Source organism: Panthera pardus, unplaced genomic scaffold (assembly GCF_024362965.1).
Source record: "Panthera pardus isolate Hobbes unplaced genomic scaffold, ASM2436296v1 HiC_scaffold_2, whole genome shotgun sequence".
Taxonomy (NCBI): Eukaryota; Metazoa; Chordata; class Mammalia; order Carnivora; family Felidae; genus Panthera; species Panthera pardus.
The window spans coordinates 92,517,360-92,536,899 of NW_026526765.1; the positions used below are offsets into that span (position 1 = coordinate 92,517,360).

The following is a 19,540-nucleotide window of genomic DNA, read 5'->3' on the forward strand; positions in this document are numbered from 1 at the left end:
TAAAAGAGAGATAGCATGAGTGGGGTAGGGGCAGGGAGAGGGAGAAAGAGAGAATCCAAAGCAGGCTCCACACTGTCAGTGCAGAACCCCATGTCAGGCTTGAACTCAGGAACCATGAGATCATGACCTGAGCCAAAATCTAAAGTTAGACACTTAACCAGTGGAGCCACCCAGGCGCCCCTTAAGTCAACTATTCTACTCCTAAGTATTATCCAAGAAAAATGAAACATTTCCACACAAAGATCACTACACAAATATTCATGGAGCTTCATTTCTTATAGTCCAAAACTAGAAATCACCCAAAAGACCATCAACTGGTGAATGCATAAATTGGGGTATACTCATAAAATGCAATACTACTCAGTATTTAAAAAAAAAAAAAAAAAAAGGAAGAAAGAAAGAAAGAAAGAAAGAAAGAAAGAAAGAAAGAAAGAAAGAGAAATGAACAATTCACACAATAACCTGGAAGAATCTCAAAATAATTACGCTGAGTGAATGAAGTCAGACCAAGGTGGGGGGGGGGGGGGGGGGACTACCTACTGTAAGATTATATTTATATGAAATTCTAGAAAATGTACAATAATCTATGGTAACAGAATGTGACAGAAAATGGTTCTATGGGGACTAACTGGGGGACAAGCAGGTGTGGGAGGGGAGAATGACAAAGGTAAACAAAACAGTCTGCTGGGGAAGGAGGATATCATTACCTTGACTGTGGTCAAAGTTTGTTAAATTGTATCAAAATGTGTACTTTCTATATGCACATTATATATCAATAAAGCTGTTATAAAAAACATACCCACAAAAAGATTTACACATCAACGTATACAGCTGCTTTACTCACAGTAGCTGACTACTGGAAACCAACCACACACACACATCTAAAAGTGAATGTGGTATATCTGCACAAGAGAATACTGCTCAAAAATCAAAAGAAGTGAGTTGCTGATATACAACACATTATGATGAATCTCAAAAACATTATACCATGTAAAGTTACATAAAAGAGTTCATAATGTATGGTTCCATTTATATGAAATTCTAAAACAGGCAAAAAGCTAATTTGTAATGACAGAGAACAGTGGTTGCCTCGGGCCAGGAGGGTAGTCAGGGTTTGGGGAGAAAAGGGGTGTAATTGGGGACTGACTGAAAAGAGGCATAAAGGAACTGTCTGGAGTGATGAAAAACGTACATTTAACAGAAAGTACATTTTATCATATGTACATTATACATAAACTAAATTAAAAAAAATTTTTTTTCGGGTATTTAAGACAGAAGCTTAGGGGTACCTGGGTGACTCAATCGTTTAAGCATCAGACTTTGGCTCAGGTAATCATCTCAGGGCTTGTGTATTCAAGCCCTGTGTCCAGCTCTGCGCTGACAGCTCAGAGCCTGGAACCTGCTTCGGATTCTGTGACTCCCTCTCTCTCTGCCCCTCTCCAGCTCACACATTGTCTTTCTCTCTTTCTCTCTCTCTCTCTCTCTCTCTCTCTCTCTGTCTCTGTCTCTGTCTCTCTCTCAAAGATAAATATTTTTTAAAATTTTATTTTAATTAAAAAAAAAAAAGACAGAGGCCTAGATTCTATCCTAACTCAATACTTACTGCTTTTCTTAGGAACTTGTTTAAGCCTTCAGCATCCGTTTTCTCACGTATAAACAATAACAAGGTGAAGTGAGTACATGTTAAAGGAAACTGACCGACAAGTAAGAAGCAATATTAATATTATAAGCACTCAAAAGTCCTTCTAGAGCATAATTTTTCCATGTTATTTTCTCCTTCTGTCTTTAGTTTGTTTCATTCCTGAACTACAGAAGAAAAAACTAAAATATAATGACTTTGAGATGAAGGCAAGAAAAAGCAAAAGTTCTCAAAGACGAAATAGTATAACTGAAAATTAATAATCTTCTTAAAGTAAAAATTCTATTGTCTCTTTTATGGCTTGACTAGAGAGTACATACTTTGAGCAGGATTTCTGTACCACTTAGATTACTGATTTAGTTCCCACATTCCAATGAAGTAGGAAAATTATGAAGTCTTTAATATATAAATGGTAGATGTGTACAAATATTTCTATTACAGAAATAAATACTATTATTTTTTTTCAGGCATTCAAAGAACACATTTCCAACCCATACTCTCACAAACCTGAAAGCAATTACACTTTTGACAAAGTCTTTGGCAGAATATCATATAAAGGCTCAAATTCTGATATTTCATCTGGAAATACCCATTTGAATCCAAAGTCCCCAAACCACAGGGACACATGACAATTATACAGGATTTTGGACTGATGTTTTTACAAACCACTTTGGCTGCTTTGGGCGAACTTATTGTACTTCATTTTTATATATCTGAAAATGAAAATTAAATAGCTATAGGGAAGTTATGTGAAGTTAGAATGCATTTTTTATTTAAAAAGTTACAATACATAGCAAGATACAAATTAGCCTGTACCTTGCTAGATCTTGCAACATTTTTTGAACTAAAACATGACTGAAACAATTGTTTATAATGAAAATGCTACAGAAATAACCCTGTAACAATAAAAGTGAAACCGTCTAAATGACATATCAATCTCTCATAAATGTTAACATGCAGAAATTGTTAGTTGCCCCTCTATCTCTACCTTCTCCTTTTTACACGGTAATGGAAATTACTGGGCATAGAACACAGCTGACGATCACATTTCACAGATTTCCTTGCAGTGAGATGAAGCTTTGTGACTTAGTTCTGGACAATGGGATGTAAGCAAAAGTAATGTATGCAACTTTAGGTCATGGCCTTAAAGAAAATACACACGCTCTTTATTTTCTCCTTAACTCAGTCCTATTGCCTAAAAGATGAACATAACAGCAAAGCTACAGCAGCCTTCTTGGACCAGTAGATAAAAACTGTCTGTTAAAAATGGCAAGGCGGGGAATGCCTGGGTGGCTCAGTTGGTAGCTCAGTGGGTCCAGAGTCTCTCTCTGCCTCTCCCCAACTCGCTCATGCTCTCTCTCTTTCTCTCTCTCAAAAACAAACAAAAAATAAAAATAAATAAATAGTAAAAATGTCAAGGCAACAGGATTTAAAAAAGACTGGGCCTCCAACATCAAAAAGCCATTATATTAACCCAGGACTGCCCATCTGTATTTTTTAATCAAAGAAAAACAAACCTCAAAGGTACTTAAGTTGTCAAATTTTCAGCCTAAACTGTATCCCAGCTTCTGATCATGGGGGCAGTGGAGACAAAGAAAAAGGAATAAAAAATAAACTTTACTATAATTCTAAAAGAGACCCGTAGCTAATTCTCTTTTGTGTGTGTGTGTGTGTGTGTGTGTGCGCGCGCATGTGTGTATTATGTTTAATTGTGCTTCAAACCTCATGGCTTTCCTTCATTAGGGCTATTTTTAGAGCTATAAAACCGCAGTATGTTAGATGACCTGTAATGAACCCAAGAAATCACTTTAAACCTTTATAGATGAGAAAACAGAAGTATGAGCAAACAAATAATAAGCCCAAGGTTATTCTTATCAAAAATTATTAGATTTTTTTTTTTGTGGCTCATAAAAAAGTTTTTTCTGAAGAAAAAGAGCAAGTTATGAAAGGAAAAAAGGAAAACATTATTAACTAAGATGTATTGTTTGCATGACAAAGAATATACTGCAAAATCAGGAATTGCAAATGGCAAGAAAATAACAATGACTTATGAAGTATAAGAAAAATCTCTCCTGAATGGGGGCTACTACTTATAATGAAGAGATGAGTTCTAAATACTTGCATAATATGTTTTCATCTTGAATAATCTACTGCCAACAGAAAAATATTGGTGATAGGGCAGGAAGGGTACCAGAGGTTTGTACTGTGTGGAGAAAGGTAATGTCTAGCTCGTCATTCAACATTTATTCCAATGGCAATTAAGTTAAAATAAAAACACCTATGTTATCTTTAAAGAAAAACTAATTAGAGCATAAATGAAATTTTGGGTGTTATGAGCTCAAAAGGAATCTCATGACAATTATGTACACACTCCCTCCAAAAAAGGTATATAACATCCACATTATACATTTTTAAATATTTCATTGCTTTGGATTGACAATTATTTCACTCTGATAAAACACAAGATAGTATTTTCAAAAACTCACATATTTTTGAATACAAAAATCAGCGATTACTTTCTTTAAAAAATTTCCCTCTAAAAAGATTTTTGTAAAAGAATATTTTATATAAATTTCAAGTAAGTCTTATATGACTGAATACCCGAAATGTTCAAATTATGCAGTGATCTCTAGCACAGAATTAAAAATATAAAACTTCTTGAACTGATGGGAACAAATGCCTAAAAACCATGACCCTGAGAGGTATAAAACTGGTAGTAACTGTACTTAGGATTCATGGGATATCCTTTGCACTGGGAGAGTAACCTTATGACAACAAACGACAGGATTCACTACAACTCTCTGGACTGAATCTACATTCATCTTTTCTTCTAAGTATAAGAAGACTTTGGCCACAATCGGATGTCTGTGTCCATCAAGCAAAGGATTACAAATTCCTTTTAAATTTTTACATCATCCAAAGCACTATAACCCTTAAGAAGGATTCTGCCATGTGTCCGATTGTCCGCATATTTTTGCCAGCAGATGAATTTACAAGGTATTGTCACTATGAAATTCAATTTCAGAAACACATCCTGAAGCACTGGAAGATTCCCATGGCAGTTTGGCCAAATGAACTTGTAATTTTCATCTGCATCCATAAGGCTGACCACAGCACCACAAACTGAAAGTTACACTTCATTCAAATATCCAAAAATATCTTTCAAGTATGCCAACTCATGAAAAAACTCATGAAACTCTTCTGAGAGCACCATTTCTTTTTCTCATAAGCAAATTAATAGATGAAAATTAAGGAAGCAGTTATCTAGACTACAGTGTAGTGCTCTAAGACATATCCTGGGACATACTGGTAATCTCTTATTCTGTTTCCATTTCTTGAGAAAACCTGTTGAAAAGGTAGCGTTTCAAGGTTTTCTCTCTCTCAATAAAGTTGATTATATCCAAGGCGGTAACCAAGACACCTTTTAGGATAATTGTCACAGTTTTTAATGCTGATTCATGTCAAGCCAATTGTAAAAGACATAGATCATGAATCCTTGAAGTTCTTTCTTCACAAAAGCAGCAAAATCAGATGTACTTCCAAGTACTCCATCCAAATCCAAGCAAACCCCCCAAGTCAAATACAGCAAAAGCCTTTCAGGCTTCCAATAGGTAACTCACAATCTTGGAATTTCTCACGCATCAGTGTACATAGAACAGATAAAAACCAGAAACTAGCTACATGAAATAATGTCAGTCATTACACATGAATGCTTGTTGAATGGGAAATGGTACTACTCCCAATTTGATGATAATCTGCTTCAAAGTATCAGAAGAAAAAGCCGAGAGCTCTTTTGAACATAACATCATTTGATTGTGCTTCGGTCATAGGAAAGAACACTTTGCAATAAATAACAAAATTTCAATAGTCAGTTCAGACCTTACCTAACCTATTTTAGATGATCATTTTAAGGACCTCAGCATGTTGAAACTTACATAAATTGGATAAGTAGAAAAAGTATGTATCTTCTAAACAGAAATAATTACCGAAGCCAGTCTCTCTGTGTTATTCTCTATAGGTTAACATACATTTCAAAATAATGATTCCATCTGTTGCTTTACATGTTTCTCTAATTGGTGAAATCCCTTTAATCATTCTGAATTAAAGAGTCATTTTAAAGGAATTTTTTTAACTCAATTTAGTTCCAGCACAAATTGCCAATAACTGTCTCTAAACATAATGGGCTAAAAATTTCCCTCCCTGTATTCTACTATAGACGTCGTATCAGAATGATAAACCACTGGTCAAAAGCAAATAATTCAATCTCTAATTATACCATAAACTTAGGTATAATATATAAACAGTACATTTTGATGCATATGTTTGATACAGAAACCACCCACTTTGATCTGAATTGGTACAGGAACTAAAGAGGACAAGTAGCAGATATTCTTGTCTGTAAAGCATGTAAGCCTTGAAAAACTTGGGTTGAAATTTATTCCTATTTTAGTATTTCTAAGTTTGATACATAAATAAAATACCTTAATTCCCAAGGACATGTCTTACTGAACTTAATTTTTTCAATTTGTAATTTCAAATACATTCTAATGAAGTTGAGAATAAGTCATCATTATTAAATATTCATTGGAAAATACATATTCTTTCTTAAAATCAGTATTTTCCAAAACGTATTACAATAAACTTTGCCTCAATGGTCCAAAGCTTCTGAACCCACTTTTCAGAACTATTGATTCATGTAATTATCTCTATTATCCTTATTTTTAAACCATTAGCAACTAAATACATTTCCTAATAATTATTTTTCACAATTAATTAATATAAAGCATTTAATGACTATAATGCTGAATGAAGCATTCTTCCAACTTGGAAACAAAGTACTTTTCAAACTCTGATTTCCTAGGTATTCTGGTAATAATAAGCTAGTTACTTAGAAAATTCCTCAATAAATGCTCTGACATTTTACCACTTACAGTATTATGGAAAGTTTTACTTACTGAAACATCTTTCAGGTTTTTCTCAAAGGAGAAATGACAAGACTCTTTAGAAAAATCAAACTTGTACGCATCAGCTGGTCCTCCTCCTGATATCAATACTTTCCTCAGTTCATCAACATATTTCTCTTTTTCCATTGCCATGTCATCAGCTTCTTGAGAAATCTCTGATTCGGAAACTATGGGGGACAAAAATAAGTTTCAAAATGAAAAATAAATTCCTAAACATGAGAACATACTTGATTACCTGTTGCTACTAATTTATCACTTATGTTACAGAAATTTAAACCAAAGGTAAAACCAATCCCCATATCACACGTTTTTAAGTAAAATTATACCATTTAACTGAACTAGCAATTTTTTAAAATGTTATTATTTACTTTTGAGAGAGAGAGTGTGTGTGAACAGGGGAGGGGCAGAGAGAGAGGGGCACAGAGCATGTGAAGCAGGCTCTGAACTGACAGCAGACAGAGCCCAATGCGGGGCTCGAACTCACGAACCATGAGATCATGACCTGAGCCTAAGTCAGACGCTTAACTGACTGAGCCACCCAGGTGCACCTGAACCTAGTAGTTTTTAAGAAATATGTTAATTTAGCCTCAAATCTCATCTGAAAAACATTAGACTCCTTGCATTTTTTTCTGCCCTCAAATGAAATACATGCATTGTAACTTACTAGAAAAACTACCATCTTGTATACCTGCTCCTATGTCAAAGTCAGATAAATTATTCCTTATGATGATTAATACGCTCAGTATTTTACATCTTTCTTGTGTCAATTATTAAAGAGATAAAATAGTCTATAGCCTATTTTTCACTCACATGGGCTGAGTCAAATTAAAGTAAAAATGGAGTTCATTCTTCTCATCTCATTATGTGCCAACAATAAAGAAAGTGGATGAGGCAAGTGATGAGGAAGAAAAGAGAAGGGAATTAATATTTATTGAGTGTCGCCTGTGTGACATACAGTATATTACAGATCCGGCTTCCAATTCTCTCACCTAGATATATTGAAAGCTGATGCTCTATTCATCTATAGAAATTGTTACTTCAACAATTATATCCTAGATATCTAGAATATTCTAGATATTCTCTTTCTTTTTCATAATATCCTGTTCCACACCCTTCCTTTAAATATTGGAAGGCTTTAAATATACTTAAAATCTCTTTCAGATTGGTCTCCATGCAGGGTTCTTAGAGTATTAATTCCATTTCTACTACCTGCTTACACATTCTCATTCTGGTTTTTGCCTTTCAAGCTTTGCAATGTTTGAACAAGACTCTCCTCTAGCCAGAGTTTCATCTGATCTGGGAAACAGAGGTGGCCTTAAATGAAGGTTGCTAGTTTAACTTTCTTGCAGTCTCTATAGGCCTTAACAGCTCCGGACCAGTTTTGAAAGTTACCTTCTTCACTTGTTTTTTACATCTGAAGCAGAGAGTTCAAACGTAAATTCCCCACCCCTCATTCATACGTAACACAGGCTTAGGGATCTGATTTTTGTAGATTTTTTTTAAGTTTATTATTTATTTTGAGAGAGAGAGTGGAGGGCGGGGAAGAGAGAAAGAAAGAGAGAGACTCCTAAGCAAGGTCTGTGCTCAAAGTGCAGCACCAGTGGAGCTCAACCTCACAAAATCAAGAGTCCGGAGGCTTAACTGACTGAGCCACCCAGGCGCCCCTGATTTTTGTTCACGCTTTTATTCACTCATAGCTCTTAGTGACTGGTCTGATTCTATGTTGCATCTTCAAACCAGAGAGTAGCTTTTTGTTTTTGTTCTGTTTTTCTTTTTTAGGATGATTTCATTAACAGGATAACTTTTCAGTTTCCTTTCTTGACATTGAGAGCGAGTTCCAGTTCCTTGAGAGGCCTGCACTCTCAACATTCCGCCCCACTCAGGTAGTGCAGTCACAATCATTTAGACACACATCTAGTTCAGATATTCCATGGACCTATAGTTAAGTTCTAGTTCCCATTAACCACTTTGGTTTCCCGATACCTTTTCGTAGATGGCACCGGGGATTTCCCTTTATTACATTCTAAAGCTGCAACGTGTCTTTTTGCTTTTCAAATTACAAGATTTAACCTAACATTTGTTTGAAACATGTGTGTGGTTGGATGGTTTCCTGTGTCAATTCAGGCTACTGCAATGATGAAAGACTCATGTGGTCCCATCTTTTTATATTCAAAGGTTACATTTATCCATTTCATCCCTTATAACACTGATAGACGTTTTCATTTCTCAAATGCTAAAATTGAGTCTCAGAGCAAGTAATGCTCTGTGGACACAGAGTAGATACGTGGTCAAACTGGGGTTCATACTTATCGTCTCTCTGCTTGTTTTGTTTTGTGGTGAAGCAGATACAGGACACTGGAAAAACTATTTCTTTCCATGATATTAAAAAAAATACATTAGTATGATATACTACAGAATATACTACAATGGAATCTTTACTAAAGAATCTCCAAAAATTTAACATGGATTTTCATTCCACTGGTCTGAATCCTATCAAGTGTGTCTGGAAGCCTCATGACAGGCAATGAAGAAAAGAGTTTGAAATATCTCCATATATTTTTCATTACCCTTTTTTGGTAAGTTCTGATATTAAAATATGAATGTTAACACAGACTTTGAAAAGAGGTAAGAATACAGATATTTTATATTCTTTTAAAAAATATTTTATGTTCTTTATGTGATTTTACAGCTTCTAAAATACTTTCATATATTTTGTCTATCTCTGAAGCAGAGGCAGATTTAAGATGATCACCACTATCAAATCTAACTGACCTTCTAAATACCCTATTGGTGCTTCTGAAAAAAAAAAAAAAAAAACATAAAAATAAGAAGACAAATGCTTCCTTTTAAGGAATAATTTCATATTTTATAATTTTGAAGTTATAAAGACCTAGGAAGAGAAAATATTTCACAGAGAAATAGGAAATACATCTGTAGAAACCATCTTTAATGCCACTACAGAAAAAATTTATAAGAAAACACAAAAAGAAAATTATGTCTACTGATGAAACATCCAGTAAAAAGCATTCTAAATTTCATTAAAATGAAAAGATATCTACCTGAAAATATTTCAGAGAATTTATTGATTCAACTCTCTTATTCAAAACAATACTTAATCAGCATCTACTATGTGCCAGGTAACATTCTACACACCAGGGACAGAGAAAAATGCCAGCCTTATGCAGCCTAGATTCAAGTGCTAACATCTTAGGTATTCTCTTTGATATTCTCTTATGTTATGCCACCTGTGAAATGCTGTGATGATTATTGTTATGGAACATGCCATTTTTGAGGAAAAAAAAAAAACATGAAAGGAAATTTTCTATTTACACTTCCCCCTTTAAAAACTGTGAGAAAAAAATTCAGAAAAAAAATGTACTTGAACATGTCCATTAATGGTAAATGTGATATTTTGACTGCCTATTTAAAACTTCAATCCCGGAAAAACTTGGTCACCAGTTTTGAATTTTGTGCTAAGAACATCTGGAAGAAGCACAGCTGTAAGCATTCAATGTTCCAAAACCTTTGGTGACCAAAAATAAAAGCCATGGAAATAATAAAATTCAGCAAGGATACAGCTGAACCACATAATAATGGCATAAAAAGGGAGCAGGCCAACATGACCAAAAACCAAGGAATTGTTCTCAGACATGTAGGAATCAAGAAATCATCATTTTAACACTATTTGTGGGTAGATGAAGATGTAAATAAGGAACGAAGATTTTTTTCTTTTGGATCCTTATGTATAAGGAACCGAAGACCGTGCATATCCTAGGTTTGTGTCAGTGCTTCGAAGACCACCTTATTATCCCATTAGGGATCTTGCTTTTTTGATGTTCATTTATTTGAGAGAGAGAGAAAGAGAGAGCACATGCGAGCAGGGGAGGGACAGAGAGAGAGACAGGATCCCAAGGAGGATCCCAAGCACGCTCTGCATTGTGAGTTGTAGAGCCTGAAGTGGGACTCGATCTCACAAACTGTGAGATCCTGACCTGAGCAAAAATCAAGAGGCAGACGCTTAACCAACTGAGCTTCCCGGGCGCCCCCTATTAAGGATCTTTGATGATATCACATCATGGACCTACTCTACTACCTTTATTAAAAATCCTTTGTCCACTGAACCCTGTCACATAATCTCCAAATAGGTCACTAAATATCAATGCTTAGGCCACATATAAGTAGATATAATTATGTGACAATAAATGTGTTAATAAAGTTTAATTTACTTTTCAATGAACTTTAAACGACTCTAGAGATGGGTAATATACGTTTCTCCTCACTGACTGAAATTCTTATAAAGGTCACATAATAGTCATCAATCATTAACCTACTTTGTGACTTAACTCTGCGATATAACCCTCTATAATGTTGAAGTGATGACAGACCACATGATAATTAGACCTCAAAACATTCATTAGATAAAACATTACTAATGGAAAAGAAATCAGTGAATTTAGTGTGTGGGAGATTAAAAGGAACCCCACATCCTTTTAATTTCACTCAAATGAAAAGAGAAAAAAAATTATCCAAATTGAAGGTTGCAGCAATCAAAAAATTGTACAAAAAAACAGGATGAGGTATAGGAAGGAAATCCATTTTCATGTTTCAATTATGTAATTGTTTCAATGTTCTTAATCATGTTATTGTCTATCTATAAAGTGCCAAACCAAATCATATTTATGTAATAAGCCTTAACTAAACATGGAAACAATGTTATATTATTTGGCTTGATACTTTGTCCCTGAAATGTACACAAGAAAATAGAAATGAATAATGAAAGATATAAAACATTTGTGAGATTAAAACTTAAATATTTTTGAAAATAAAATGACCATATATGGTGCATTATAAAATGTTCTGTTTGAAAGCCTGTTTAGTAAGGAAGCCAAAATGTTAACAATTCACCAAGGATACAGAAATTATACATCACATTTTTCTCACACTATTCATTAGCTGGAAAACAAACGGCAAAATATACTACATTTACGACTAATGTCAACATTAAATAAAAATACAACTGGAGTTTTCATTAAAAAACATGCTAACTCTAAAATAAATGGTTCTCTTTCTTTTCTTTCCTAGCAAGTTTTATATATTTGAGGCATCTTTTCATTCTCTCTTTCAAAGAATATCTATTGAGCATGTATTTTCTAGGCACTGGTCTAGATACTTCTAAACAATAACTGATGAATCACATGCATTCCTTGCTCCTAATTAATCTAGCCTAGCGAAACAATATTCATAATAATAGTATTAAGAACAACTGCCAGCATATTCTGTTTGACATACACAAAATGTTCCATAAATGTAAATTCAACTTAAATTTCCGGTTAAATCAAGATTTAACAGTTAATCAGAGTACTCGTTTATTCCCAATCCTTAAATAAAAAAAAAAATTAAAACAACATTTTATTGTTCTTTGCTTTGGTGAATGAAGTTTACTAACTAGATTACAATTTATATTTTCTTTTGATAATTACATCTCTTAAAGCATCTCAAAGTCATCTGTCTAATCATAACTTATTATACAGAATAAGCCATTTGTCAATTGTGAATATCGATGTTATAAAGAAAGTATTCAGTATTCCCTACATACAAGCAACCACTTCACCTAGGACCCATATCCTGGGCTGTGCAGTTGAAACTGCTCTCTCTCCAGATAACTGGCATTAACCTACTGCCATGATCTTCAACCCTATGCACCTCCTTTTCAAAACAGAGCTATTGTCACCTGGGTACACCTTTACCAGCATACACAGAACTAACCTGACAAGTTCTTCTGACTCATAAAAGGCAACAACTGATTTCTCTTACATAGAAATTTACAGCTGGGGCAACTGGGTGGCTTAGCTGGTTGATCATCTGACTCTTGATTTCAGCTCAAGTCATGATCTCAGGGTCATGAGATGAAGCCTTACATCAGGCTCCATGCTAAGCTTAAGATTCTCTCTCTCTCTCTCTCTCTCTCTCTCTCTCTCTCTCTCTCTCTCTCTCTCTCCCCCCCTCCCCCTGTCCCTCTCCCCTACTTGCGCTCTTAAAAAAAAAAAAAGAAAAGGAAATTTACAGCTTAAATAGAGACCATAACAGGCACTGCAAACACTATCCTTGAAAATTCTTTATTTTAATAATACTTACATCAGCATTCCTTGCTGTCAAAAAAGGAGAATTAAAATAAATAAATAAACAAACTCTGCAAGTATAAATTCAGTTTGACTGCACTGTGTAACAGAATTTTTAACATCCAAGAAAGAAAACTTTACCATGTAATTTTAAAAGACGATATAATAATTACAGTAACAAGTTTTAGGGAAATATTTCAAAATTGATAGAAGATACAAATGGTATATAAATTAACATGACAAATTTATTTTACCTAAAACATTATTTACAACATAACTCTAGAAATGACTGTTACATAACTGCATAAATACTTTTTCAAATCTTTCAATAAAATACTTTAATAGAGTATAAAAACTGCTATATGAGCAAAAGATAATTCCATGTATTTTCACTTTAGACCTGCCATGTTCCACAAATAATTAATTGCAGGGCCATCAGACTTTTTAAAAGATCACTGCCAAACATAAATTAAAAGTCTATTTCATGAAGTAATAGCGAAAATACCACATACAGTTTGAACCTTGATTTACAAAATTTTACACCACGGATTCTGTTTTGTTTTTGTTACATATGTATGCATGTATACTAGAAAATAATTCAAACAATATAAGTGTGTGAAATAAAAAGCAAATCACTACCACCCCACTCCTCCAAGCCAACACAATCCCTTGGCCCAGCGAACCCACCTTCTTATGCCTCCCAGTATTTCCCTGGGGTCCTGAAAATACATGTATGTATAAAGTACTATTTATGTTTTGTATAAAGACATCATTTAAAAACGCCGACCAACTCTAAGTATTAAGACTAAACTACTAACCAGAATTTACTGGGTTACATGCTTATTTATCTAGCCTTCTATTAATTATATAAAATGGCATTCAATCTTACAAATCTACACGTAAATTAGACAGCAATAACAAGTAAAAGCAATCATGCTCATTTTACCCAGTACCTACTAAAGAAACACTTTAATATGAAGTATCACTGAGGACTAAAAAACAGCACATTACTGAAATTTCACCTTTAAAAACTTGCTTTGAATATTACCTGTTCCGGTCCATGCTGACTGACCATCAGTAAGTGTAATAACAAAACCAGATGCTAGCGTTCTCTCCCAAGCAATTTGTAGAAAATGAATTATATCTGGTTCAGAAGCAAAACAAATTCTGCTTACTTTTCTTTCCATTTCTGGTCACCTGTTATAAAATAATTAAATTAATATTGTTGTAAGAAACTTTGGCTATCAAATAATAATGTTTTCTTTTTTTCTTAATTTTTTAATGTTTATTTATTTTTGAGAGACAGAGAGAGACAGAACATGAGTGGGGGAGGAGCAGAGAGAGACAGGGAGATACAGAATCTGAAGCAGGCTCCAGGCTCTGAGCTGTCAGCACAGAGCCCGAAGCAGGGCTCAAACTCACGAACTGTAAGATCATGACCTGAGCCAAAGTGGACATTTAGCCAACTGAACCACCCAGGCACCCTAAATAATAATGTTTTCTATATTGGTCTCTCAGCTACACAAAGCACCAAGGAAATATTAGTAAAATAGAACACTGTACAATAGTTAACCAAGCATCAAACAGTAAATCATAGTTCTATTCAATATTGGTTTATAATTTTTACAGATAAAACAGAAGCCCGTAAGTGCCAAACGAGTTGCCCAAGTTGTGTGCTGAAAAAAAAAACTATGCTCACCAATATGAAGAGTAAAGACTTTTCTTACTAATCCCACTTTCATTTCTAATGATTAGAGGTTCTTTTTCTATGAATTCAAAAACCATTCTTCTGCTAATTTACTCTAGAATCTTGCCCAAATTGACCTCAAACTTACCAAACTGTGGTATGACACATATTTGATTCAAAGCAAATAACTATATTCCTTCTAATACTGGAATATCCCTTGACCATGTACACTTCATTAAGAGAGGCTGAAAGGGGCACTTTGGTGGCTCAGTTGGGTAAGCATCTGACTTCGGCTCAGGTCATGATCTCATACACAGTTCATGAGTTCAAGCCCCACACTGGGCTTGGTGCTGACAGCTCAGACTATGGAGTCTGCTTCAGACTCTGTGTCTCCCTCTCTCCCTTCCCCTCCCCCACTCGCACTTGGTCTCTCACTCTCTCAAAAATAAACATTGAAAAAATTTTATAAAAAAAAGAGAGATACTTAAGCTGTAGAAACCAACATCCAAAACAAAAACTACGCTAAAAATTACAAATATACAAAGAAAAAAAACATTACAAAAAGAAAAAAAAAAAAAACATTACAAAAAGTCAAAACCAGGAACAAAGCACACAAATTGCCAAAGATGAAAAACTAGAATTATTCTTTAATCACAAAGCATGAATCTCTTGCTACATGATCTTTAAAAAGCTAAAAAGAATTCTTGGGGTGCCTGGGTGGCTCAGTCGGTTGAGCATCCAACAGCTCAGGTCATGATCTTGCGGTCTGTGAGTTCGAGCCCCGCATCAGGCTCTGTGCTGTCAGCTCAGAGCCTGGAGCTGCTTCAGATTCTGTGTCTCCCTCTCTCTCTGTCCCTCCCCCACTCATGCTCTATGTCTCTCTGTGTCAAAAATAAATAAACATTAAAAAAAAATTTTGTTAATAAAAAAAAAAGCTAAAAAGAATTCTTTAATCTTTTATTCAGGGAGAAGGGTACAAAATTTCTTCCATTTTTATGAACAAAATGTATATAACATGCTGTAAAAATCCAAAGTAAATTGTTAACTGACACTTTGACAACTGATTAGTAAGTTTTAACAAAAGCAAAATCTTAAAGCAGTTTTAATTCACCTTCTCAATTTAAAACTACTATATTCTTGGGGTGCCTGGGTGGCTCAGTCGTTTGAGCGTCAGACTTCGGCTCAGGTCATGATCTTACGGTTTGTGAGTTCAAGCCCTACATCGAGCTCTTTGCTGACAGCTCAGAGCCTGGAGAGTGCTTTGGATTCTGTGTGTGTGTCTCTCTCTCTGCCCCTCCCCCACTTGTACTGTCTCTCCCTCTCAAAAATAAACATTAACATTTTTTTTAATTTTTTTAATTAAAAAAACTATTACATTCTCATAAAGCATATTATTTTTCTCAATTAACAATTGAATATGAAAATACCAACAACTGAAATATGAAGAAACACCCCTTGTCAGCTCTTCACACAATTGAATATGAAAATAAAAACAACTCACTTTGTCAGCTCTTCACAAAACCAATTTTACTACAAATCTCTATCTTCTGGGAGTGGAGGAGATGCTTACTTATAGAATGCTAGAGCTATTCTATCTCACAGTAAAAAGCATAAGGAAGCAGGGCAATTTCCAGAATAAAAGAAAGAGTATCTAAAATTAAGAATGTAAGATACCTCTAAATTGATAAATTAACAATAATTCTAACTGCTACCTAAAGTGTACTCAGAGGAATGTTTATTCTTCTTCCCAGTAAGAGACAAAGTTTTAAAATAACCATACTTGAAGCCACATCAATTAAGCATGTTTGTGTTAAAAATATACAAATCTGTAGACTTGACTATAACATAATCACTGAAAAAATATAATTCTTTTTAAATATTTCATTTAGTCAAAAATTTTCCTACATTTAGGTTTTTTGTTTTGTTTTGTTTTGGGGGTTTTTTTGTTTGTTTTGTTTTGTTTTTTGCCTAGATGTGCTTACTTCTGAAATGCTTTATTCATTTGGGAATATTTTCTTTTAAATCAATTAGTCAAAACCACTTACCATGCAGCTAATTACCCACATGCTCTGTAATCCTTAAATTTGAAAATTACTGGAAAATGCATATTGCTGTTTTTCTATGCCATTCATTGAAAAAGACACATAGCTAAAAGCCTTACATAATTCTCATAGGCCTCAAATCCACAACTTTGGTTGGGGGAGGGTAACAGAAACTACTTATGAAGGCCACTTTTTGCCTCTAGAATTTATATACAAACACACAGAGGGGCGCCTGGGTGGCGCAGTCGGTTGAGCGTCCGACTTCAGCCAGGTCACGATCTCGCGGTCCGTGAGTTCGAGCCCCGCGTCGGGCTCTGGGCTGATGGCTCGGAGCCTGGAGCCTGTTTCCGATTCTGTGTCTCCCTCTCTCACTGCCCCTCCCCCGTTCATGCTCTGTCTCTCTCTGTCCCAAAAATAAATAAAAAACGTTAAAAAAAAAAAATTAATAAAAAAAACCACACAGATACACAAACTGACACTGATTATTTCATCTTAAATAAGCCTCAAGAACATGGCTATTGTTAGCAATTAATGTAACTTTGTGAAAAAGAAAACTCAGCACTTAGAATTGCTGATAAAAGGCAACTGGTTTCACTGGTATTTTTACCCTGGGGGGTCAAAAGACAAATTAATTATTGGCACAAAGTAGTCTAAAATTGATTATTTCAGATACTTCATCCTACTTTCACAATGATATCCAGGGCTTTAACCTCAATAATGTTAAAAAGACATTTAGGGATCAGATTTGTTTTAACATCTTTGAATTATTCATGTTTCAAATATTTTCCAATGTCTGGTCAACTCTAGGTTTTTATAGCTAAAACTAAATCAAATTATTTTAAAGATTCCATTATTTTATTGTACTCAGATTTGAAACTGTGGACGCTGTGAGTCACGTTTAAGCACTTACATATTAATAGCGCATGTCAGTATCCTGTAAATACTTTGTAGTGAGTGCCTCAGTAGCCTCAGATGTCTTCTATCAACCGAGTTTTAATTTCCTGATAATATACTATTTGAACCACTTTTGAAAGAAATTCATTCTTTACTTACTGAGGTCACCCCCTCATTAAATATCAAATACAAAAGATCTAAAAACCAACCACAAAGCAGAAGAAAGGATGATTTGCCATGTCTTTTAAGATTCCTAAGGGCAAACCAATGATGTCTTTGCTTTCGCCAGCCCTATAAATGGGAATACTCAGCCATAGTTTTTCTGCCCCAAGAATACTTCAAGAAAGGGGTGGAATCCTCTTCAGAGGGACTGATTGATTAGGGCCATAAGAAAGCCTATGTTTTGTTTTCTAAGGGCACTAAAGGTCGCACTGGTATCAGCACCTCTCCCAGCCAGAGCCAAGGATCTAAGACATGCCTGCAGGTGGAAACAGTTGGGTCCCACCCCAATTTGTACATCAGTAGCTTTATTGAGAGCTCAGAACAGTTGAGAATTGAGAAGCTTATCTTTAGTACTTTGTGTCTCTGATACTTGGCTTCCTTCTTAGGAGAGAAATAAGTTGTTGGCTGGTATGCAGTTGATGTGATCTACACTCTGAACAAATACCATTCACAGTTGCCTCTGAATAAACAAGACGCTTTTTAAATTAGTTTACAAAGAATTTTGTATGCCCTTTTGGATGCTGATAAGAAGCAGTGCAGAAGCCAACTCTCTTAGGTCAGCTCAAGTTAGTGACAACACTGTATCATTGATAACACCATTTTGAACTTGAGCTTCTTTTATTTTCCTTTATAGTTAAATTACAGCTTCTTTTCAAGCTGCTTGGGCTGCAGGTGTTCAAACTTCTGCAGCTATGCCAGATCAGAAGAGACTAAATGCATGTTTATAATGAAGCAATTAACTTAAGTGCCCCCTTGTTGAGAAAAGTAGGCTGATACCTAAAGTGAGTTCAGAATAAAGATTAGCACACAGCACATTGCCACTAAGAGTCTGTAATTAGATTCCTGATCATGTTATTTTGTTTAACCTTATTTTTTTCTTAAGGAGGAAAAGAAAAAAAAATGTAAATTGTAAACCAAAAGCATGGTAATAATTTTTTTTTAAGTTCTATCATATTATAAAAATTCAAGGACAGGACCAAATATATTACTCAATAAAAAGGAAAGAAAGGTTTATGTCACAAACACTGGGCTATTTACTTTTAATAAGACAAACGTCACACAATTCAGGAAAACTAAATGCAAAGAAGATGACTATTTTCCCATTTGTTTAGTATTTTTTTTAAAAGCATTGATTATCCATACTAATCTTAACAGAATTCCCAATTGAAAATTTTTTTTAATTAATAATTCATTCCTAGAATTTTCATTATTTTTTTCCTATAATTTTAATTAATAGCATGCCAGCACCTACCTAAAGGGTAAATTCAGTTTTTTTTTAAATCAATTTACCTTTAAATTTCCAAAGCAATTAAAAATATTAAGCTAACTTTCTATAGAAGAAATCGTTTCTTGAAACAATGTTTTCACGTTCCAGTTACCTAAACTTTAATGATAAAAAACATAATATTATTCAATATTTTTCTAATCATGACAATATTATCCCCATTCTAGTAATTTAGGAATGAAAGTAAAGTGACCAGCGGTCCAGGTTTGTCTGAGATTTTCCTGGTTTCAACACGGAAAGTCCATGTGCAGTAACCCTCTTAACCCCAGGCAAATTAGGATGGACGGTTCCCCAAGGTAAGAGTAAAATATAGCTAAGACTGTTGGCATAATCTTGTTCAAAAACTTGTAAAATACAGCTAAGTTCAAGTTACACAATAATAGTCTGATGCTTCAGAAATAAAGCATTAGAACTATAAAATAACTCTAAAAATTAACGCATCTTTGCCATGGTCATAGTCCATTCTCAATTACCTCTCTCTTATAACTGTGGAATGCCAGCTGCTGCCATTCCAAATATCATATTACTGCTCATTTCCTCTGCTTATCTTTTACAAACACCATTAATAATCATTAGTTTCAGTGATTCATTTAAAGTTCACTTCCTCTCCTTTTTTCTTTACCCAATGAACTAAGTATTTAAAAGCAATAAAAGTCCTGAATAAATTTCCCACATAAAATCTAACACC

At 34.5% G+C, this 19,540-nt stretch overlaps 1 protein-coding gene across 5 annotated transcripts in view; it reads right to left on the reverse strand.

Moving 5' to 3' along the window:
• Positions 1–19,540, reverse strand: part of XRCC4 (X-ray repair cross complementing 4) — a 299,005-nt gene that overhangs the window by 271,298 nt on the left and 8,167 nt on the right. For all 5 annotated transcript variants that reach the window (XR_002083907.2, XR_002083906.2, XM_019462848.2 and 2 more), the window contains exons 2-3: positions 13,771–13,919; positions 6,595–6,770 (exon numbers count right to left, since the gene is read on the reverse strand). Coding sequence is in view for 3 of the 5 variants with exons in the window: in XM_019462848.2 (XP_019318393.2) it covers positions 6,595–6,770; positions 13,771–13,909 (315 nt within the window). In the remaining 2 variants the exon portion in view is untranslated. The remainder of the gene's footprint in view (positions 1–6,594; positions 6,771–13,770; positions 13,920–19,540) is intronic.